The sequence below is a fragment of the Bos indicus genome, chromosome 7 (genome assembly GCF_029378745.1).
Source record: "Bos indicus isolate NIAB-ARS_2022 breed Sahiwal x Tharparkar chromosome 7, NIAB-ARS_B.indTharparkar_mat_pri_1.0, whole genome shotgun sequence".
Lineage (NCBI taxonomy): Eukaryota > Metazoa > Chordata > Mammalia > Artiodactyla > Bovidae > Bos > Bos indicus.
The window spans coordinates 108,045,351-108,069,380 of NC_091766.1; the positions used below are offsets into that span (position 1 = coordinate 108,045,351).

Here is a 24,030-nt window from a genome sequence, read left to right on the forward strand (position 1 = left end):
TGGTTGCCTGGTATGATTTTAGATAATCATTTTATTGTTTAGCACATGGCAATTTAATGAAATTTACGTGTCTATTTTACAGCTAATGCAGTGGATTACAGAAACATTAAGAAAATAAAACCGTCTGCATAATAGTTAAGATTTGCCTGTTATTATATTAATAGAATCAGTCACCAAAAGAACTAAACTGCAGAAAACCTAAGCTATTTATTATAGCTTTGACAATAATCATGATAATTGGTTCTGAGATTCCAGCTGTAAAAGCCTCATGAAGGTTTGCCGGTTCTTTCTCAGAGACAGACTTGTTCCTGATAAGGTGCCCCCAGAGGCCCTGATCAGCCGGCTTCAGTAGGCTGAGAGAGAGACAGACCCAGCTTCTCCACAGAATGACATCACTCCTGGTTAATAGTCAGACCACACGCTGGTACATTGTGGGATTCCGTAATTACTCTGATTGTTCCCGCATGGACTGAATCCGAATACCCCCTCTCCCATTAGTGAGAGAATTATTAAAGTACTCAGAGGTGGCCTCCATTTCCTCTGCCCGTGTTTCAGCGGCTGTTTGTTTGCCTGGGAAGCAGGTCCGCCGCTCGCTGTCTGGTAGCTGCCTCTGATCGCGTCTCCCTTCCTCCTCTCTGCTGATTCCGCGGGCATTCCACCTGCCGCAGGCCTTAGACGCCGCCCCCTCTAGGCCAGGTCTGCGTTCCTGTGGAATTGTGCTGCTTTTGTTTTGTACCTTTGCTCATAACACGTGTGGGTTTCCTGTTGTTTTCACTCTTTGATGCATTTCCCCTGTAGGATCAGTAATGTGTCATTTTGGTGAAGTCTACTCTTTTAGAAATGCAGTTCTTTTTATTCTTATTGAGGCTCTTTTTCTGCTTTCTGGTGGCAGTGCTGCCACAACTGCCTGTGGCTCAGCTGGTAAAGAATCCGCCTGCAATGCAGGAGACCCTGGTTTGATCCCTGGGTTGGGAAGGTCCCCTGGAGAGGGGAAAGGTTACCCGCTCCAGGATTCTGGCCTGGAGAATTCCGTGGACTGCATAGTCTGTGGGGTCGTAAAGAGTCGGACGCGACTGAGCGACTGTCGCTTCAGTTCACGTTCACCTGCACTTCTTACCCCTGAGCGTTTTTCACCGTAGTCCCCTTCTCTCGTGGGAGCAGGCCAGTGCCACCCCCACCTCCTCCCTTCCACTTAGAATGGTGAAGAGGTCTAGGACCCTTTTTTAACAGAATGGATCAACAGTTATATTGACATAATTGTATCACTCATGTCTTTGCTTCTGCTGTTTTTTGCACACTGCATCTTCCTCTTTTATGGATCCCTTTTTTACATTATGTCAAATATGTCCTTGAGTAATTCTTTTAGATGTATCCTATTTGATAATGCATCATTTATCTAGTTTGTGCCAAAGGAACCTAAGTGTCATAAGAACATAAATTTGTGTGTCTTGTCACTGTTTTGCCTAGAAGAGTGCTCAGCAAATAGGAAGTGCAAATTACATACTTTTTCAGGGAAACAAGTCAATTTATTTTATCACTTGGCCTTCTCCTTGTCAATTTTAAATCTTTCATGGAAATAGTTAGAAAGTGCCTGTCACATTTTCCTACCTTCTGATACCAAGTTTTCCCCATAGTTATCACCTTTATTGATGACTCAGGGGCATCATTACCTATATCACTCATTGTGATTTGTTCTATTCTGAGAGCAGAACTCCCTGAAAGTGTCTCAGAGAAGTGTGTCTCTAAGTGAACTAGCTTCCACCTGCCAGATACTCTATTTTTTTCCTGTTATACCCGGTTGGAAGTCACTGGTCGTAAAGAGATGGGACCAGGTGGAGCCCTCTGGCAGTGTCATTTTCTGGACACAGAGCAGCCGCGTCTGGAAGAGACGTTCATCAAAGAGCCTGGTGATCATAAGCGCAGAGAGAAAGCTTGAAAGGGAAAAATTCAGCCCATAAAAGCTCTGTGGCCCATAAAAAGCTAGATGAGAAAACAAGTTGAAAGCAGAGGATCAGGAGCCAAGCCCAGAGAAACAGCTGCCCCGGTAAGAAGATGCCTGCGGTGCTCCTTTAGGTGTGGATGAGGAGCCGCAGGAGCGGCCGCAGGCCTTCCCTCAACAGCGAGCCTTGTTCTCCGGTCCCCTGCCCTCCCCTCTTCCCTTGCTGTTGAGCTCTCCTCATTCTCAGTGCTAATAAATGCTTAATAAATCTGCTGTTCCCATTGTCTAATGCTTCATCAAATACCATCCCAACACAGTGGCTTAAAACAGCATTTCTTACTTTTTTGTCTCACCAGTTCGGGTCAGTAGTCTGGGCTGGCTCAGCCGAATGATTTTCTGCGTTTCTCCCCTGGGGTCACTCATGTGGCCTCAGACATCTAACAGTTTGGGACTGGGGGGTTAACACAGCCCCACTCACACGGCCTGGGCCTCTTTGCCCACTGGAGGCTGTGCCCCTCTCTCTTTAGATGGCGTCTGCCCAGGCTTTTTTCCACAGTGTCTGGAGTGTTCCAGGAAAACTAGAGTGGCAGCTGCAAGGCCTCTTAAGGCTTACACTCCAGAACTTCATACTACTACTTCTGCACGTTCTGCTCATCACAGTCACAAGTTAGCCTAGATACAAGGGATGGAAGAGAACAAAATATTATGGCCATGATTTCATACGACATCTGAGAGCCCACTCCTAATTTTCAGACTTGTCACCTCCAATATTGTAATGTGTGTACTTGCATAGCTATTTCTTGTAATATTGAGTTTCCTGAGAGAAGGGATTGGGCTATCTATACCTGCAGCACACAGCAGAAGACCCAGTACCTATTCAGTTTAGTTCAATTCAGTCGCTCAGTCATGTCCGACTCTTTGCAACCCCATGAACCGAAACACGCCAGGCCTCCCTGTCCATCACCAACTCCCGGAGTCCACCCAAACCCATGTCCATCGAGTCAGTGATGCCATCCAACTATCTTATCCTCTGTCGTCCCCTTCTCTTCCTGCCCTCAATCTTTCCCAGCATCAGGGTCTTTTCCAGTGAGTTAGCTCTTCGCATCAGGTGGCCAAAGTATTGGAGTTTCAGCTTCAACATGAGTCCTTCCAATGAACACCCAGGACTGATCTCCTTTAGGGTGGACTGGTTGGATCTCCTTGCAGTCCAAGGGACTCTTAAGAGTCTTCTCCAACACCACAGTTCAAAAGCATCAATTCTTCAGCATTCAGCTTTCTTTATAGTCCAACTCTCACATCCATACATGACCACTGGAAAAACCATAGCCTTGACTAGATGAACCTTTGTTGGCAAAGTAATATCTCTGCATTTTAATATGCTGTATAGGTTGGTCATAACTTTCCTTCCAAGGAGTAAGCGTCTTTTAATTTCTTAGCTGCAGTCACCATCTGCAGTGATTTTGGAGCCCAGAAAAATAAAGTCAGCCACTGTTTCCCCATCTATTTTCCATGAAGTGATGGGACCAGATGCCATGATCTTAGTTTTCTGAATGTTGAGCTTTAAGCCAACATTTTCACTCTCCTCTTTCACTTTCATCAAGAGGCTCTTTAGTTCTTCTTCACCTTCTGCCATAAGGGTGGTGTCATCTGCATATCTGAGGTTGTTTGATTCCAGCTTGTGCTTCTTCCAGCCCAGCGTTTCTCATGACGTACTCTGCATATAAGTTAAATAAGCAGGGTGACAATATACAGCCTTAACAAACTCCTTTTCCTATTTGGAACCAGTCTGTTGTTCCATGTCCAGTTCTAACTGTTGCTTCCTGACCTGCATACAGGTTTCTCAAGAGGCAGGTCAGGTGGTCCGGTATTCCCATGTCTTTCAGAATTTTCCACAGTTTATTGTGATCCACACAGTCAAAGGCTTTGGCATAGTCCGTAAAGCAGAAATAGATGTTTTTCTGGAACTCTCTTGCTTTTTCCATGATCCAGTGGATGTTGGCAATTATTAATGCCTTAACAAAGAGAAGCTGAACCATTGGTGAGCTCATTAGTTGATAGGTACATACAGTGCATGGATGGATACTCTCTTTTGTGTACATTTTATAGCTAGATTCTAAGATAAGTGGAATAGTAATTTTAAAAGTACAAAGTAAAGTAGAAGTGTGTCTTTTTGATATAGAGCAGAAGAAGTTTTTGTACGTATCAAGCAGTAACTATAGAATCCTGGGTTGTTAGAACCTAGAAACTCATCTCTGTAACAGAGACTCAGTAGTGTTTCCTTAATCAGTTCCCAGATCAAATAACCAGAGATCATTTCTTCTCTTTTCTGTACCATCGTTATCACAAAGGTTGGGCGTCATAGTCTTAAAATATATATTAGTCTTGTGGCATGCATTTAGTGTCAGATTAGTGAACATTTGTGCCAAAGTAGCAAGATCTTAATAAGGCAGTCTGTTTGCAAATGCAGCCTCTAATTCCTTTGCTTTAGAAATACTTTAAATAATCTAAAAGGCTCAACTATTACTTAATGTCAGCTAAGATTTGACTGATGGCACTAAAAGAACAATTTGGTATCTCATGGAATTTATAAGTCCTGTGTCCCAGTTCAGTTGCCTCATAGGTGACTGTTTTCCACGTAATTTCACCAAGATTCAACAAGAGCCGCCCTGACTTGCCCCCTTTCTGCGCACCGTCCTGAATGTTGTCAAAGCAGCTGTCACATTTCCCTCTCAGAGCCTGGGGAGGACTGTAATTTGTAAAAACATGTGGCCTCCTTTAGGCATGACAGGCTTTACACATATATACATTATTATTTTGTCCACTTTGGGTCTTTCAGACACTTTTGCTTAACTGCGGTGTGCAAGTTGGTAAATGCAGATTTCATTAAGAGACCAAAAGCACGCGTGTGTATGCAACGCTAATATTTGCTCAGACAAGTAATCCTTCATGAATGCAAAACGCAGATTTTGTGTGGATTACTGCAAAGAATCATGGAACGAATAATAATTAATCATAGGAGGACATTTTTGTGACTATTTGAAAAACCTTTTACCTTGTAGAAGTATACGAGAAAAATAGTTACATATATGAAACAAGTCTTAATATAATACCATAAAACTGAAGTCTTATCACACATAATAGAGGATTAAAAATGAGTGAAGATAAAGCAAGCTCTCCTGACTATGAAAAGAAAATACAGAGAGACAGAAAAGAAATTGAATTTCAGATCTTTGTTTCAAGATAAAAATGAATTATTATAAAGTAGACCTTATTCATAAGTTTGGCTCTCCTTATTTGGATTTCATATACTGAAAGCAATGATAGGACTGAAGGAAAGTTTATAATAAAAGTCACCAGGGATATCACTTCATAAACCTAGAAAACAACATTAGAAATTGAAATGGGAATAATGAAAACGGCATTTGAAAGGAATGTAAATGGGAGGCAAGGAAAGAATTGTTGAGACACATGAAAGGAAGTCATTACTTCTGTTGAGTTCCTATAAATACTGAAAAGTGTTCTCCGTTAAAGGGGCTGGTGCCACAGCGAACGGGATGGGATCTTTCCCCTCTGCACACGGGCTCAGGCTGTGGTTGGGCGACTCTCCGTGTTCCTATGCCAGGTGCGGCCGGCCTCCTGCTCGACCAAGAGTGCGGCCTGAGAGGCTCCCACACATCACCGGACCTCAGCAGCTGTGCGGTCTGACTGACAGCTGTGTCTGGTGGAAGAAGTGGGGACAGGGCACTGGGGGGACACAGTCCATATGGACTGTCTCGGCCAAGTGCAAAGCCTGTGGCCTTCCCTGCACGGAGAAGATAGTCCTGCAAAGCGTTAACCATCTGCGGATGGTTGGGTATCTGCATCGAGGTGCGTTCCACCGTGATTCGTGTGTGCGAGTTCATTAGTATCTGGACATTTTGCAGACTGTAAAAATTCAAATGGCCTTGACAGTTGCTCTCCTTCTTTGCGTGCCTTTGGTGTCTGAATTTGGGTGCCAGTGTGAGTCCGTGTGTCGCACAGTGAAAGTGTGAACGACGACAAATGGTTTGGGAGGAATCTCCTGTGCCTTTATGATCGTCACGTGCCTCTAAACAGGACAGAAGAATACAGCAGCCAAGGTAGCGCACGTTTAGTCCTCCCAATGTAGTCGGTATTCCGCAGCTCAAGCCCTGAGCAGGACTCGATTTCATCAAGTCTCAGGAGCAAGGTGGCAGAAGTCTGTCTACTCAGGGGCCACTGAGCTTATAAAAACAGTCGTTCAAAGGAACCAAAAGGATGCTCAGCATTGTAGAATACTGGAAGCTCACAAGCTTTGGAGCAAGACAGATTCCACACTCAGCTACTTGTCCACTGTATCTCCTTGAGCAAGTTATTTAATCTCTGTACCTCGGTTTCTTTATCAGTACAATAGTGTCAGTCGTGTCCGACTCTGTGCGACCCCATGGACTGCAGCCCACAAGGCTCCTCTGTCCATGGGCTTCTCCAGGCAAGAACACTGGAGTGGGTTGCCATGCCCTTCTCCAGGGGATCTTCCCAGCTCAGGGATCGAACTCAGGTCTCCCACATTGCAGGGGGATTCTTTACCACCTGAGCCACCAGGAAGTCCTGGTGATGCCTACATTTAAGACAGAGATACCTACAAGGAGATCCCACCAGCCCATCCTAAAGGAGATCAGTCCTGGGTGTTCATTGGAGGGACTGATGCAGAAGCTGAAACTCCAATACTTTGGCCACCTGATGCGGAGAGCTGACTCATTTGATAAGACCCTGATGCTGGGAAAGATTGAGGGCAAGAGGAAAAGGGGATGACAGAGGATGAGATGGTTGGATGGCATCACCAACTCAATGGACATGGGTTTGTGTGGACTCTGGGAGTTGGTGATGGACAGGGAGGCCTGGCGTGCTGCGGTTCATGGGATTGCAAAGAGTCGGACATGACTGAGCAACTGAACTGAACTGCTGCTAAGTCACTTCAGTCGTGTCCGACTCTGTGCAACCCCACAGACGGCAGCCCACCAGGCTCCCCCGTCCCTGGGACTCTCTGGGCAAGAACACTGGAGTGGCTTGCCATTTCCTTCTCCAACGCATGAAAGTGAAAAGTGAAAGTGAAGTTGCTCAGTCATGTCCGACTCGTAGCGACCCCATGAACTGCAGCCTACCAGGCTCCTCCATCCATGGGATTTTCCAGGCAAGAGTACTGGAGTGGGGTGCCATTGACCTCTCTGGAACTGACTGAACTACCTACATTTAAATAGCAGTTAGGGATAATAGGTTAAGCTCCTTGTATCATGCCTGTCACATACTAGGTATTAAATAAGTGGTCACTCATTATTCTTACTGGGTCAGGAAGTGTGTTTTCTTGATTCAAGCATGTAACTTGTAACTAGCCCTCCCAGCTTTACTTCCATTCATCAATGTTGGTGTTCACACTTGTGATGGAAAGGTAGGAAACCCTTCACCAGGACCATCGAGCATCCCTGTGTGGCAAGTTCATCCAGCCGGTTACAGGAGGACAATGCCTTTAACCAGAGCTTACAGAATGTTAGAGTGGAAAGGGTCATATGCTGGCTACCGCATGCTGGACCATGGACCACCGGCTCCTCCAAGCTACTGCAAGTGTCCAAGGGCGCATCAAGCTTCCTTTGAGACAGAATAATGTATCTGTATATGTCCATATGCAGTACTATTTTACTGTTGTGATTAATGGAATACAAATTTGTTTCAAAACATTGTTGAATCCTTAGGAGCTTTTTCATTATATTGTATCTTCTTTGTCAGCCATTGTAAAAATACAACTCTCACATCAGGGTAAATGTGGTACAAACAAGCCATGACATGGTTGCATATTATGTGGAAAACCTTATGCTCAAGACAGTCAAGAACTGGTGCTCTCATCCCGAGGCCCAAGAAAATGACGCGTGGGGTACTCGTTTACTCGGCTTGTTAAGGAAAACCCTGGTGATAACCCAGGTCTCCAACTCCTGGTCCAGAACCCCGGGCAGAGGGGGTGTTCCACTGTTGCTCCTGGAAAAATCTGAAGTGTATTTTGTGTTCAGATCAGTACTCATGAAGCTGAGTATTGACAGGAAATGAATTGTTTGAAAAAGATTTAAAACAGTACCTGACAAATATAAAACATTCAACATATGGTTGCTGTTGTCTTGATGACTGTTCAGTAAGGAGTGATTCTGTCACTTTCTTCTGTCTGTTGCTCAGAGGAATTAGCTGCATCCAAGTGTAGCATTGTAGGTTTATCATCAGTCACTCAAGCAACTGGCTTCTTTCTCCCACTGTCAGAACAGGAGTGGGTGGGTGTTTTTAAAATCTCCCTTCCAGAAGTCTTAGGAGCAGAGGCTCTTGCCATTAGTACTGAGACTAAGTGTGGAGGGCAGGTATCTCGTGCTTAGGACTGCTCTGTTTTGTTATTAAATTCCCCACTGGGATTTGGTATGTTTCTGTGAACTAAAGAGATTTCAGTATTTACTTTCCATCAATGTTTTTTCATTTGTCTTCCCCACTACCCACCATGCCCCAGTTCTTCTTGACCAGACTCTTTCTTTATTAATAGGTTCACCTTTAGATCAGTATTGATTTATAATTTGTAGTAGTCTCTACAGATTTGATATCTAACATCATCATGTGGCCCTCAAGTGATAGTAGAAAGTTGTGAATAAGAGATGCTTAGTTCTGACTGTATAGACAGAGGTTCATAACGATACACCATCCAGATTAGTCACAGTACTTAAAGACAAAGGAAGTCCCCTTTGGGTTTGTCCGGTAAATTGAGGACTAAAGCAGGTGTTATCACTGTGTGTTTGTGGTTCTGGGTTTTTTTCAATATCCATATTTGTGGTATGAGTTCCCTTTCTAATTATCTAGGAACTATCTATAAGCTAAGTGAAAGAATATGCCTAGTCCATACTTGCGTATATCCAGCTAGGATTCTCTTACAGGGAAGTTGCTGACGGAAAGGAGATCAAAGAGCCAGAGTAAGCGCGGGTATGTGCGCCCCCCACGTCCATTTTGGTGACGGCAGGTGGCTTCTGGGGCCTCCGTGAGCGTGAGTGGCTCTCCTGCAGCCAGCTCTCAGGGAGCAGTTTCAGGGCCCAGCTCGCCCGCAGTGGCCTCGTTAGGGGAGTCAACAGAGCCTCTGTCTCTCCACAGACAGCCCAGGGCCGCATTTCTCCAGCACACGCAGACTCTTGGATGGAGGCAACTCAGCCTTCAGGGCTGACCCTGCTGTGCTGTTGAGAGAAGGTCACCTGGTTTAGAAGAAACTCCCTAGGGCAAGCCCTGGACAGCTTTTTAGAAGCTGTGCCTGTACTCCCAGGGGTGCATGTAAAGAACCCGCCTGCCAGTGCGGGAGACGTAAGAGACGCGGGCTCCATCCCCCAGGGGGGGAAGGTCCCCTGGAGGAGGCCTGGCCACCCACTCCAGTGCTCCTGCTGGAGAATCCCGTGGACAGAGGAGCCTGGCGGGCTACGGTCCACGGGTTGCACAGTGTTGGACACGACTGAGCGGCTCAGCAGCAGCAGGCTGACGTTTGCCACACACTCATACTCACCAGCACCAGGCCTGCCCGCCCCCGGGAGCCCACCGCACCCGGGCTGGGCCGGCTCTCCGTGGCCTGCTCTCTCTGTGGCCCGCCCTCCCCGTGGCCTGCCCTCTCCCCGTGGCCCGCCCTCCGCGTGGCCGGCTCTCCCCGTGGCCGCCTCTCTCCGTGGCCTGCCCTATCCGTGGCCGGCTCCCTCCGTGGCCCGCTCTCCCCATGTCCCGCCCTCCGCGTGGCCGGCTCTCCCCGTGGCCCGCCCTCCCCATGGCCCGCTCTAGGTGCTCAGCCTGTGCCACTGTTGGAGCAGGTCTGCGCCGTCATCGTGAGGTTCTGTTTGCCGTGCCACCAAGTGCTCAGGCCTGTCCGACTCTGTGCCCCCGTGGACCGCACCTGCCAGTCTCCTCTGTCCACACAGATTCTGTGTGACGTCTGTTCGATTATCTACTGGAGTAATTTATGCCAAAATGTGATTAAAAAGTCTCATGTGCCTCCCTCCCCTCAGGTAGCATGTTTGCATTACTGCAGCAGCTTTAAGCAAATGAAGCGCCTCAGATCCCTAGGCCTCGAAGTGTCCCACGGGCAGCAGGCCAGGGGTTTCAGGAGCCCCGTGGCTCTCAACGCACCAGCCCGCCAGGCACTGGGGCAGGCCTCAGCAGAGACACACAGCACACCCTCTCCCTCTCACCTGTCTGCACGCACGGGACCGGCGCCTTCCTGCCCGCCTCCCAAAGCGTGTGGCACGCGACGGTTTCTCAAAGGAACAGAAAAAGCGCAGTTTAATAATGGGCCTAATGTCCACAGTTCTGCAGCTGGGCCTTCCTTTGGGGCCTCTTCTTTTAGAACTAAGTGCCCGGTTAGTGGTGGGGGCACAGAGCTCACCGAGGCAGAGTGGGAAGTGTGGTGCAGGAAGCTGTGAGGGGAAGGGAGGCTGAGGAACAAGGTGGGGAGTGGAGACCCGGGAGTGAAGTAACAGGTGCGCCTGAAAGTGAGGCGGAGAGAGATCTGCACCTTCACACAGGTTTTATTCAAAGGAAGAGAAGGTGATTCAGAGGTGGAAGGACGCACTGTGGGGTCTGCAGAGGGTTGGCCGGTCACTTCTTTTTTGCCTCATCTCTGGTCCCATCTCTGTTGGCTCAGTAGTGGCGGCCGTGACATGGTCCCCGAGGGGCCGCTCCATGCTGCCCGCCTCCCTCTCCCAGTGGACACGCATGTGTCACTTCAAACCATTTGCTGACATTCAGCTTCTTCCAAAAAAAGTTTTTTCAGGTCCCCCCCACTTTTCAGAGGTGAGAGTAGAGTGTCACTTCCTTTCTTAAAGGTAATCAACTTTTAACTCTCCGGTTGTTTAAAATTCGGAAGTTGTAGCCACTGGCTGCGGATTACGGGGTGTGTAATGGGATTGCATTCTGGAAGAGAAGCGCGAGGTGTGTTGAGAGGCATGATGGCAGGGGGCCAGCATGGCAGGCTCTGAGGCCGGACCTCAGTACCCTCCACTGACCATGCAGCCCTAGGCCGGTCACTTCACCCTCCGGCCTTCAGGTTCATCTCCTGTATAAAGATGGAGGTCATCAGTACCGTAACTAGAAGAATTAAGTGGCTTTCATGAAAGGAGCTTAATATAATCCCTGACATTTAGCAAATGCCACATAAATTGTTGCTGTTAGGAGAACTAAATTGAATGGCTTCTGTGTTTATATAAATAGAAAGGTGGTCAAGCAGTTATTCCAATTAGAAGGGAGGAGAAGGCAGTTATTCTCCAATACACAGTTTCTGTAACTAAAATTCAAGTTTTACTGCTGTTTTCCAATTGCTGTGCTAAACAGTTTACATAATTGTCACAACAGTCTTTAACAGGTACTTCCTACTTTACAGATGAGAAAACTGAGGCCAAGCCTAAGTAAATTTCTAAAGGTCCAAGAGCTAGTGAATCATCGATGCAGTGTTTCAGAATTGCTGCTTACAACTACTCCTCTGTGATGCTCCCCGAGTGTGCTTGCAGCCATCACTGACACATATGCTGTGCAGTAATAAGATAGAATTCTGTTCTTTAGCAGAGCATAATAAGGCAAATGAAGTCGGCTTCATTTATCCCCAACCCCTGGGTTATTGGCTTTCTTCCATGTGTTAGAATGAGGAGCTCTCAGGTATTCTCCTAAGTGCTGAGAGTTATTTGTGCCTCAGTTTTATCCAGACTGGGGCCTTCCCTGGTGGCTCAGTGGTAAAGAATCTACCGGCCAATGCAAGAGACGTGGGTTCAGTCCCTGGGTCAGGAAGATCCTCTGGAGAAGGAAATGGCAACCTACTCCAATATTCTTGCCTGGGAAATCCTGTGGACAGAGGAGCCTGGCAGGCTGTAGTCCCTGCGGTCGCAAAGAGCTGGACACGACTTAGCGACTAAACAGTAACAATTATCCAGACCCAGTGGGAAAAGAAGCAAATATTTCTTAACTCCTTTCCTACTGAGGGATTAATCTTGGCTGCAAGCAGTGAATGGCATTTGGGATAAAGCAACCGGCAAAGGAGAACACTGGCCCAGCCTCCTGGTTGTCCCTGGTTCATCACAGTATTTGCTCTGAGAGGCAGCATCGCTCCAGAGCAAGCTGCTCGCTGTTGTAATTTCCAGAGAGAGCAAAGAAAATGTGCTGTCTCCAGTGCCTGCTGGCATTGGATTTCCCGTAAATATTCTCTGTGCTCGTTTCATCCTTAATTAGCCTGTCTCATACTGTGTACAACTTGTAAGAGACCCTTGGTATACAGTTAAAAGTTTGAATCTTCAAATAAGATTACGAAGCAGACCTAAGTGGAGCATCTCCATGTCCTTTTGGCAGCCAGCAGCATTCACTGCGCTGTTCCTCTGCACCTGGTAAGATCAAGTTATCTCCCATCAGTTCAGTTCAGTCACTCAGTCGTGTCGGACTCTTTGTGACCCCATGGACTGCAGCACGCCAGGCCTCCCTGTCCATCACCAACTCCCAGAGTTCACTCAGACTCATGTCCATTGAGTCAGTGATGCCATCCAGCCATCTCATCCTCTGTCGTCCCCTTCTCCTCCCACCTTCAGTCTTCCCAGCATCACAGTTACCTTCTGTGACACCATGCCAGCCTGTTAGGAGATTCCCCATCTCTGAAGTCCTGTAGGATTTGCAGTCGGTAGCACACTGGCTCACGTTGACTTGTTCTCTGGCAGTTTCATGTGGGGAGAGGCAGGGAGCATTAGTCTCCTGCTGTGACTTACTTGGGGCGAGGCAGCTGGGAGCTAAATAAATGAACAGAGAGGGGAGAAGGGACAGAGGTGTGTGTCTGCCTTATCTCCCAAATTAGATTGTCAGCTTCTCAGCCCAGAGACCGCATCTGTGGTTCCTATCTCCTTTAATACGTTTTAGACTATTAGGCAAAGGGTGAGTATGCAGTGCATGCTTATTGCCTGAAGGCCTGAGGTTTTATTTTAATTCATAGAGTATGCCCAAAGATGCCATTTCCATGCACTTGAACTTCATGCAACCCACAACACTGAGTTGAAGGTATCTCTAAATTAGTTTTAGCTTCATCCCTCATAGAACTGAAATCCTCATTTCAGAGGACAAACCCCACCGGTGCTGCAGTGAAGATGGCGTAAGTCGTTGCACAGCACAGGCCTTACTCTGAGGAAAGGTCTGACACCAAAATTCTGTCAATGCCTAAACAGCTACACTGAATAACACTCACTCTGACCAAGAGAAGTGGCGTTTGGCCTGAGGGGCATCACCCGGCCCCCTGGCCAGGACTGGGAGGTGCGCCCTGCGGTCCACCGTACCTCTGTCCAGTCAGGTGACCACACGTCAGTGATACATTTCAGGACCTGCTATTCTGCTCCAGTGATCTGTAATATATCTGTTCTACTTAACTGTATTGATGATGATATCTTTCTAGTGATATTTAGAATCAGGTTAGGTGAGTCCTTCAACTTTATGCTTCTTAAAATTGCTTGGATTATTCTAGAACTTTGCAATTCCAGATCCAGTTTTTTTTTAAAAATGTACTGTAGTATAGTTGATTTATAATGTTGTGTGAGTTTCAGGTTTACAGCAAAGTGGTTCAGTTACACATATACATGTATCTACTCTTTTTTAGATTCTTTTCCCAAGGACACTCAAATAAGTCACAGAGCTGTTACTCATTCCGGCCATCTAGGCCACAGGTAGGACGTGGCATTCCTGAGCACACAGAATGCACCTTTATAGAAAAGTTCCTCCCTACACATTAGAATGAGCCAGTACTTCACCACCACTCACTCTAACAGCAAACCAGACTCCCTCACTCTTCCGCAGAGCTGGGAAGCGAGTTGGTGGTTTAATTCTAACCTTGGGCTTCTAAGCTTCTCCATGTCAAACTAGACCTAACGAATAAAGCTAGTCTTACCAGGTTAGTGAGGCAGAGGATGTCACTTTCCTTTCTGGATGTCTTTAGCTGCTGTTGGCCAAGTTTACTACAAAGATGTACAAGGCTGATTTAGCTCCCCGAGGAAATGCCATATTGCCAGTCAGCTATTGCTAAAGTCAGTGCTCAGGGTACTTCCTGTGTTACAAGACCAACTGTATAAATTAGACTACAGTTTTTCAGAAGTCTTGACTCATGTTGGATATGTAGAAGTGCATTCCAAAGATAAATATATAAAACCATCTCAGCTGAAAGACAAGCAGGTTGTTGATAGTTCCTCAAGAGAAAAGAATTACAAAGCAAAGCACAGAACAGACAACCCACCTTCAGCAGGGATCACTCCTAGAATAAAACTGTGTGTGTGCATTCAGCAAGCTCCTGCTGAGCACCTGCTATTGCCCGGTGCTATTCTGGGCACTGGGGTATAGCTCAGAACAGCACACCACCTCTTCACAAAGGCTTCACCCCAGCAATGCCCACCTCCCCCTTCCCGCATTAGTTTACCCTCTCTACACTAGTATTACTGTCTGCACAAGTTAGAGGGAAAAACCCTTTGACCTGAAAGGCTCTCTAGTCGCCTCCTCATTTCTCCATACGCCTTTATAGAAAACTGACTCAAGAGTGGCTAAACCTCCCTGTCTCCACTTCTTTCTTTCATTCTCTTTGAACATGTGCCAGTCATACCATCGTACCCACCGCTCCTGAGACTACACTCGTCAGTCTCATTAAATCCCACATTGCTGAATCTAATGGCCAGCTCATCGTCCTCATCTTGCTTGTCCTCTTAGTAGTAGCTGACAGTTACTGTCTCATTGCTCCTCGAAAAGCCTTCCTCACTTGGCTTCCAGGACACCAGCTCCTCTGTTGGTTCCCTCCCTGCCTCACTTGCTCCTCCTCAGCCTTCTTTCTTCAGTCCTTCTCTAAGTCACAGAGTTTCTGGAGCGCAGTCCTTGAATCCCCTCTCTTCTGACCTCCAGACTCACACACCCAACTGCCTACCCAACGTCTCAGACTCAGTGTGTCCAAAACCAGACTCCCCACCTACAGTACTGAGTGCGTTTTGACTGCATGGGTCCATCTAGTCAAGGCTATGGTTTATCCAGTGGTCATGTATGGATGTGAGAGTTGGACTGTGGAGAAAGCTGAGCGCCGAAGAATTGATGCTTTTGAACTGTGGTGTTGGAGAAGACTCTTGAGAGTCCCTTGGACTGCAAGGAGATCCAACCAGTCCATTTTGAAGGAGATCAGCCCTGGGATTTCTTTGGAGGGAATGATGCTGAAGCTGAAACTCCAATACTTTGGCCACCTCATGCGAAGAGTTGACTCATTGGAAAAGACTCTGATGCTGGGAGGGATTGGGGGCAGGAGGAGAAGGGGACGACAGAGGATGAGATGGCTGAATGGCATCACGGACTCGATGGATGCGAGTCTGAGTGAACTCTGGGAGTTGGTGATGGACAGGGAGGCCTGGCGTGCTGCAATTCATGGGATCGCAAAGAGTTGGACACAACTGAGTGACTGAACTGAACTGAACACAAACACACATATATCCAAAAAAAAGAAAAATCTAAGAAACAAAAATTGCTTAAATGACATAGGAATTTCTCTCACACATTTAAAAGAAAAAATCTAGACATCCAAAGTCCAGATCGTGCATGGCAGGCACACTTGTCATTAGGGACCTGGGCCCCTTGTCTCGTTACTTCTCCAGCTTTAGTGTGCTTCCTCTTTTCGTTGGTGGGAGAGAGAAATGTAATGGTCCTTCCCCTCTAAAAGAAACTTACTAGAAATCCTAGACAACTCTTCTGCTTGCAGCTCATTGGCCAGAACTTATATCATGGCCAGATCTCGCTGCAGGGGAGGTTGGGATGAATAGCATTTTTTAGCTCAATGAGAATATATTCAGCTAAAAATGGGGGGGGGGGGGGGGTTGGGCAGGGGGGAAGGTGAAAAAGAGTATTAAATGGACAGTAGGGAGCAGCTAGCTGTGTCTGCCATGCTCTGAATCTGGTTCTCCCCCAGTTCCCCGTTCCCTTGTCAGCCACATTCTCCCAGTTGCTTAGGCCAAATGCCTTGGGTCAGCCATGGCTCTTTTTCTCTCCCAGTCTACATCCAATCCACCAGCAGATCCTCCTGATTGTGCTTTCAGAATAGATCCTGAATCTGATAGCTCTGACCACCTCCTCACTTGCATCTTAGTGCAGGCTGTCATCGCCTCTTCTGGACTTCGCAGATAAGCTGCTTACTGGGCTCTCTGGTTCTGCCAGTCCACTCTCCACACAGTAGCATATCATCCTTCAAAACCTAAGTCACACTGTGTCAGTCCTGTGTGCAGAACCCCGCCTACCTCCTAGCCGATAAAATCCAAGGGGCTTAGTATTAAAGGGCCATGCGTCATTTGGTCCTGGCTCACTCTGATTAAATCTGTCTTCTCGCTTACTCATTCCACTCCAGCTCTGCTGGCTTCCTTGATGTTCCTTGAATATACCAAGTATGGGCCAATTTTAGGGCCTTTGTATCTATAAATACTATTCCTTCCACCCTGAATGCTCTTCACCTAGAGATCCCATGGCTTGCTCCTTAGCTTCTTTCAGATCTTTGATCAAATATCACATTATCAAAGAGATCTTTCCTAACAGCCTATCTAAAATAGGATTCCCTCTTGGAAATCTTTTTCCCTTTATATAGCTCTTTTTCCTCTTAGCACTCAACACTGTCTGACCTTTCTTCTGCTATTCTGTGTGTGTGCATGCTCATATGCTTTATTTATATGTCTATATATAAACATCTATATTACATATATGAATCTGATTATTGAGCATCTTCCCACTAGAACTAGAGTGCAGACGTGGTCTGTTTTGTTAACCACCATCTTTCTATTAGTTAAGGGAGGTCAAGATAGAGTTCTCTGACAGAGAAATGTAATGGGTACTTCCCTTTTCTTTTAAAGAAACTAAAGAGTTCTGCTTATATCTCATTGGCCAGTATTTAGATTATGTGTGGAGCTAGCTGCAGGGGAGGTTGGCAAGTCTCACAGAAGTCTCAGTTGAGCTAAGAATGAATGAAGAGGAGTGAGCTATGCAAAAGTCTAGAAGGCGAGCACTCCAGGCAAAGGGAATAGCGAAGTGCAAAGCCCTACTGTGGAAATAAGCTTGTCATGTAGAAGGGGTCTGTCCTATGTTTGGGGACAAAACAAAGTTGAGTGTGGCTGGAATAAGCAATTATGGAGATACCGGAACACGATAGAGGCTTCCCAGGTGGGGCTGGTGGTAAAGAACCCCCTGCCAATGCAGGAGACAAAAGAGACTCAGGTTCGATCCCTGGGTCAGGAAGATCCCCTGGATGAGGGCATGGCAACCCACTCCAGTACTCTTGCCTGGGAAATTCCATGGACAGAGGAGCCTGGCGGGCTAAAGTCCATGGGGTCGCAAGGAATCAGACACGAATGAAACAACTTAGTCAATTTAGTACACACGCAGAACAAGGTGAGAGAGGCAGGGCAGCTCACCAGGGAGGGTTTTGCGTATCCCAGATGCAAAAAGGGAAAAGAGAGAGAAAGGCACCAGCCTCTTTGGCATCTCAGCCATTCTCCAGCCTTTGGGAAATTCCAGGGATACACTGCCAAAGGCACACGCAGCTATTTAAGTAACTGAAAGTAAAGAAAATTTAAACGTTCAGTTTCCGCATCGCACCCGTCACATTGCATGTGTTGAGTAGTCACGTGGTCTGTGCTGCCTACCAGCCAGCACACACAGGGCCCGTGGGGTCGCATACACCCTTGTCCCAGAAAGTTCTGTTAGTGCAGCTCTGGGATAGCCAGTCAAGAGAGGAGTAATACGGAGCCTGCTTAGTCTCTCCTGTGGCTTCTCTCTTAACCCTAGAATCAGTGCTTTCTGTTTCAGTGGAAATGATGCCTGTGGTGCCTGGATTAGCATGTGGCCCATCACATGTACACGTGTTATCGTGGTAATTTTTACCTGTGACAGAGAGAAAGACTGGAAACTCACATGCATTCTTAACCTCATTACGAGCACACTGCAGATGTGAAAATGCAAAGTGTGGAAGCCATCCATGTGAACGGCGTTTTCTGTGTCTTATTGTGACCTAGGGATCTTGCTGCAAGAAACTGCCTGGTAGGTGAGAATAACGTGCTGAAAATCAGTGACTTTGGAATGTCTCGTCAAGAGGACGGTGGTGTGTATTCATCTTCTGGCCTGAAGCAGATCCCCATTAAGTGGACGGCACCAGAAGCGCTTAATTATGGTAAGAAGGGACCCTTCCTTTCTGGTGGTCAAAGCGGACTCCGTCAGCATGAAACAGTCACGGGCAGAGTCCCGGAGCAGAGCAGAGCACAAGCGAGAATCAGCTGAGGGGCAGCAAACGGGGTGTGTGTGTTCAGACTTTGCACACTTGAGGACAGACTTAATTCAGCGATTTTATTGATCAGATTTCTGTGTGAGATTGCTAGATTTAAAAGATGGATAGAGTTACAAGCACTGGTAAGTGTGAGTGTGCATCTGAAAGTTTCTATCGTGATCCCAGAAAAAGATTATTTCTATTTTAATAGTCAGATTAGACCCAGAGTCAAAGTGTTGTGTGGCTCTGGACCATTTCCTTTGAATGCCTTATATTTGGTCCAATAACCTCATCTGATGTTAGGTTCCTGAAATACTGAGTCTGTAGTTTCTCTCTGAAAAACTGACATGGTTTCTTAGCATCTCAGTCTCTGGAACTTGTATAAATCTTTTGGGAAGAGAGAGATGGAATATGTGTGTGTACATATATAAATCACTTTGCGAGGACATTTCGACTCAACTACCCTCCAATGTAAAATAAAAATAAAATTTAAAACATATCATAAAATTATTCTTTGTTAAAGTGAAAAGTACTTCATCATGAAAAATTAATATAAAGTATTTACAAAAGTCTTAATGCCTAAATTAAAGACAGGTAATTTAGAAAAAGCTTTGAGGTAAAATTCATGTGACATAAAACTGACCGTTGTAAAGTGACCAGTTCAGGGGCGTTTAGTACCTTCACAGCGCTGCACAAATCCTGCCTCTCTCTGGTTCTAAAGCATCTTCCTCACTCCAGAATAAAGCCTTACACCCGTATTAAGAAGTCACTCCCCCAACCGCTGGAGGCTCAGACCTGCTTTTGGTTGCTATGTATATGCCTATTCTGCCTATTTCATATAAATGGAATCATATAATATGTGACCATTGGCATGTGACTTCTTTCATCTAGCGTAAGGTTTTCAAGGTTCAACCATGTTATAGCATATATCATTATTTTACTCCTTTTTGTAGCTCAATAATATTCTGTTGTATGTATCTGCCACAGTTTATTTATCCGTTCACCCACTGATGTGTATTCGAGCGGTGTTTGCCTTTTGGCAGTTGTGAATAGTGCTGCTCTAAACACCTGTGTACTGGGGTTTATTTGTGTACCTGTTTTCAACTAATTCTGAGTACACACTAGGGAATCTGGTAATTCTGTGCTTAAGTGTTTGAGGAACCACTGAATGTTTTCCAGATCAAGCTTTGGAATATGATTGTTTTGGAAGTCAGTTGGGATGGATCCAGACACCACAACCAGCTTTGCATTTTGCACGTCAGCAATGCTATGGAACAGACATGTGCAGGCAGCTGTCATTGTAAGAAGTTGACTAAGCTGTTCTAGTTTCCAGCAATGCAGTTTTTTAACCTAACATGTCAGGGATACTAAGCCTCACCCTTAGTCTGTCTTCCCGTGTGCTGGCGAGAGAAGTGCTGGTGAGCTTTGAGGAATCCCACCACTCCTCAGAATCCACAGAACACGGCAGCCCTGCTGTTTCCCACAGTGATTCTTCTCTGGGGTGGTCATTATTCTGAGGCTATATTCCTAATGACAGCAATCACAAGACGAAAGAAAGGACTGTAATCTTTTTTTTAATGGAGACATTTTCTTAGATAATGAAAACTGCTAAGCACCTTCTTGTTGATTCTTACAGCAGCCCTATAAGGGAGCCAGTGCTGGACTAGGGAGCCGTAAATACTTATCAGTAAAATCCACTCTCTACAATGTGTTCTTAATCCTGTCTGCCGGATTCTCTATATTACATTGCCTTTAAAATCTCTCTTACTGCTAAGCAATTATGCCAGTAAAATTCAGCCTTTTAATCAGGGTGTATTTTAGTTGAATTTCAAGCTGACTAAAGTATTTACCAAATACTTTAATTCAGAATTCTAATTCCAATATCTGTAAGAGCCAAACCTAAATTTAGCATGTCATAGAATAAAGACACGTTTCCCTGGTGGCTCAGATGGTAAAGATCTGTGTGTGATGCTGGAGACCTGGATTTGATGCCTGGGTCAGGAAGATCCCCTGGAGGAGGGTGTGGCAACCCACTCGAGTGTTCTTGCCTGGAGAACCCCATGGACAGAGGAGCCTGGTGGGCTGCAGTCCACAGGGTCACAGAGAGGCAGACGTGGCCGAGCAACCAGGCGCAGCACACGTGAAGGTCTTTGCTGGGCAGTGACAGACTGCTTGTTCATGTTACTTTTATAAAATACTGAACAGCACACCCTCTCATCACAAACTGAAATGGTTTAAAGACATAAACCTAAGTCTTTAAGACAACATACAACTCCTAGAAAAGATCATAGGAAAAACATTCTCTGACATAAGGCATACCAGTGTTTTCTAAGGCCAGTCTCCCAAGGCAATAGAAATAAAAACAAACCTAATCAAACTTCCAGGCTTTTGCACAGGGAAGGAAACTAAAAACGACATGAGAACACAACCTACAGAATGGCGGGGATGTTCAGAAGTGATGCGACTAACAAAGGCTTCATTTCAAAGTATGCAAGCGGTTCATACAACTCAACAACAAATGAACAACCCAATAGACCTTTTTCTTCCTTCCTTCTTCCCCCAAAGGAAAGAACCCTTTCCTTCTTCTCCAAAGAAGGAAAACAAATGACCAACAGGCACATGAAAAGATGCTCAGCATCACTAATTATCAGAGAAATGCAAATCAAAACTGCAGTGAGGTACCACCTCACAGCAGTCAGAATGGCCATCATTAAGAAGTCTACAAGTAAATGTGGGAGAGGGTGTGGAGACAGGGGAGGCCACTGTTGATGGGAACGTGGCTGGGTGCAGCCACCGTGGAAAACAAGACGGGGGCCGCTCAGAAGACCAAGCGCAGCATCACCACGTGATCTAGCCAGCCGACTCCTGGGCACACACCCAGACAACACTCTAACTCAGAAAGACGCACGCACCCCTGCACTCACAGCAGCAGTGATCACAGCAGCCAGGACAGGGAAGACGCCTAAGCCCATCCCAGGCGGGTGGACACGGAAGACGCGGCCCACGCACACAGTGGGCTGGGAGAGAATGGAATGACGCTGTTTTCATGACATGGGTGCGACTGGAGACTGTCGTGCCAAGTGAAGTAAGAAAGAGAAAGACAGGCAGGCACCGTATGATGCCCTCACATGCGGAACCTGAAACGTGGCACACATGAACCTGTCTGTCAAACAGCGCAGACGTAGGGAGCAGCTGGCAGTGGCCAGGCAGGAGGGCTGGGGTAGCAGCTGTGAGCTTTTATGCACAGAATGGGGAAGCAGGGCCCCACTTTATATGTTTATACACAGAGAATATTCAATGTCCAATGATGAACCATAAGGGAAAAGAACATTTTTAAAAAATGTATGTACATGTGTAACTGAATCATCTTGCTGTACAGCAGAAATTAATACTGTAAGTCAACTATACCTCAATAAAAATATTGATAAAAAAAATTTTAAATGCAGAACAGTTTAGGTGAGGGAGAGATGTCTAACAGGATGAGAAGGAAGTCAGGAGTATTTATTACCCAATCCAGTGAGGGAGTTCCTGAGTGTGTGCGCATGTCTCGGCAAACCTGAGAAACATTTTAGTTCTCCCAGAATAAAATTACTGAAAATTGGCTCTAAATCCTAGCATTTTTTAACAAGAGAAAATATATCTTACGAAAGTCTTACTTGTTGTTCTACATGGAGATGTAATTTAAAGCATGGCTGCTATAATTAATACTATATTGTATATCTGAAAGTTGCTAGAAGAGTAGATCCTTAGAGTTCTCATCACAAGAAAAAGAATTTTTGTGACAGTGGATGATAGTGTTGACTAGACTTACTGTGATTATTCTGTAATATATACAAATAGTGAATCATCATGCTTCACAACTGAAACTCATATAATGTTATATGTCAATTATACCTCAATAAGAAATACTAAGTAATTCCTTAAAATAATCCAGTTAAAACCAGATTCAAAAGTCAGGTCACAGAGTTAGGTTATAAGCTTTCACTTCCAGAGTGTGATCTTGGTTTACAGAACAAGTGGCCATTCTTGACCTCTTCCCAGGTATCATCTCACAAAAGGGCATTGGGTTCTCTGGGCTGTACATGTCCTTGAAGAGCTAATTAGTCTAAACTTGTGGCCATTGAATGATTTTCATAAAAAGCTTTAATTCATTGGATGTCAGGCATGAAAACAGTTGATGTACAGACAAGGCAACTAATCTTGGTACTGACTCGCATAGTGAATGTCCATAATTACTGTCTAGTAAGAAGGAAACTAATTCACACAGCTGGAGACGATGATCCTCCAGAACACTCCAGTCTCTGACGTCAGAGCAGTTAGCATAGCAATATTGTGCTATTTCCTTGTACTGTTTGCAAGAAAGAGAAAAGGCCATCCTACTCAAATTAACAAGACCTTTTTAGAGGCCAGGCATTTATAAATCCGGGAATGGCAGAAGGACTTTGGAAAATCTTGGAAATTCATAGCCTTTTTGCTTCCGCTCCTTGATGTCACATTCATTCCAGAAAGTATCTTTGTTTGGCTTTTATCTCTGTGTTTGTCTAGAAGATTACCAAGGGGAGAAAACAAAACCAAGAGCTTAGCTTATGTAATGCAGTAAAACAGGTGCACCAAGATATTTTGACAAAACAAGGTACCATGTAATTTAAAGAAGTTGTTTTTATCAGCGAGCTATGTTAATTTCTACTCTATTCAAAACACAGAAAAATGAATTTTTCATAAATGAAACTGTCAGTGGAGAAAATGAGACCTTTAGGCATGTAAGAATATCTGTAAACAGTGATGAGTAAAAAAACTGATGTTAAGAAACTTTCCTTGTTGCTCTAACTTTGTAATTTCAGTAGAAAGAAATTGAATGCAGGCAGAAAACAATTACATAACTCCCAGCTTATTTAATCTCCTAGGCATTGATGTATACAAATTTATATCTTTTTTAGATAAACCATCCAGCTCATTTAGAGGTCACAGAGAGAGTAAACGTGCATACTGAGTGAGAATGTGCTCTTGGTGGGGGAAGTGTGATTTGGAAGGTGGTTTGGTTAAACTAACAACCTGAAGACTGTTCATTTAATTGGTGTATTACTCCTCCTGGAAAGCAAAACTAGCCAACAGAATAATATCACTAATTGTTGAGTCCCTGATAAGTTTAAACCTGTGACTGATACAGACATACACAATCAGAAATTGTCACCTGCTTACCCAGTGTGCTGGCTGTGATTTGTCCACCCTCCAGGGAGATACAGTTCTGAGAGTGACGTGTGGAGCTTCGGCATCCTGCTCTGGGAGACCTTCAGCCTGGGGGTCTGCCCCTATCCCGGAATGACAAACCAGCAGGCCCGGGAACAGGTGGAAAGAGGTGAGCTCAAGACACAGGGTGGCAGTGTTCACGCCGACACTGGGGCAGGCTGAGGCTGCGTCTGCATTTCCCGGGCAGAGGAAGGTGGTGCTGTTTGGGTGCGTGATAGACACAAGTGTGTGTGTGTGTTTAGTCACTCAGACGTGTCCGACTCTGCGACCCCATGGACTGTAGCCCACCAGGCTCCTCTGTGCATGGGATTTCAAAGGCAAGAATACTGGTTGGGTTGCTGTTTCCTTCTCCAGGGGATCTTCCCAATCCAGGCATCGAAGCCAGGTCTCCTGCTTGGCAGGTGGATTCTTTATCATGAGCTATCAGCAAAGCCCAATCGAAAAGGTGTTGGTACATCTACTTTTGAACCTGAAGGATGGTGCGGATCTTACACAACAAAAACCAACCACAAAGCCTTTG

At 45.7% G+C, this 24,030-nt stretch overlaps 1 protein-coding gene across 4 annotated transcripts in view; it reads left to right on the forward strand.

Annotated features, from left to right (window-relative positions):
- The window catches only part of FER (FER tyrosine kinase), a 456,972-nt gene that overhangs the window by 428,060 nt on the left and 4,882 nt on the right, over window positions 1-24,030 (forward strand). For all 4 annotated transcript variants that reach the window (XM_070794110.1, XM_070794112.1, XM_070794111.1 and 1 more), the window contains 2 exons: window positions 18,016-18,170; window positions 23,497-23,619. In XM_070794110.1, coding sequence (XP_070650211.1) covers window positions 18,016-18,170; window positions 23,497-23,619 — 278 coding nt within the window. The remainder of the gene's footprint in view (window positions 1-18,015; window positions 18,171-23,496; window positions 23,620-24,030) is intronic.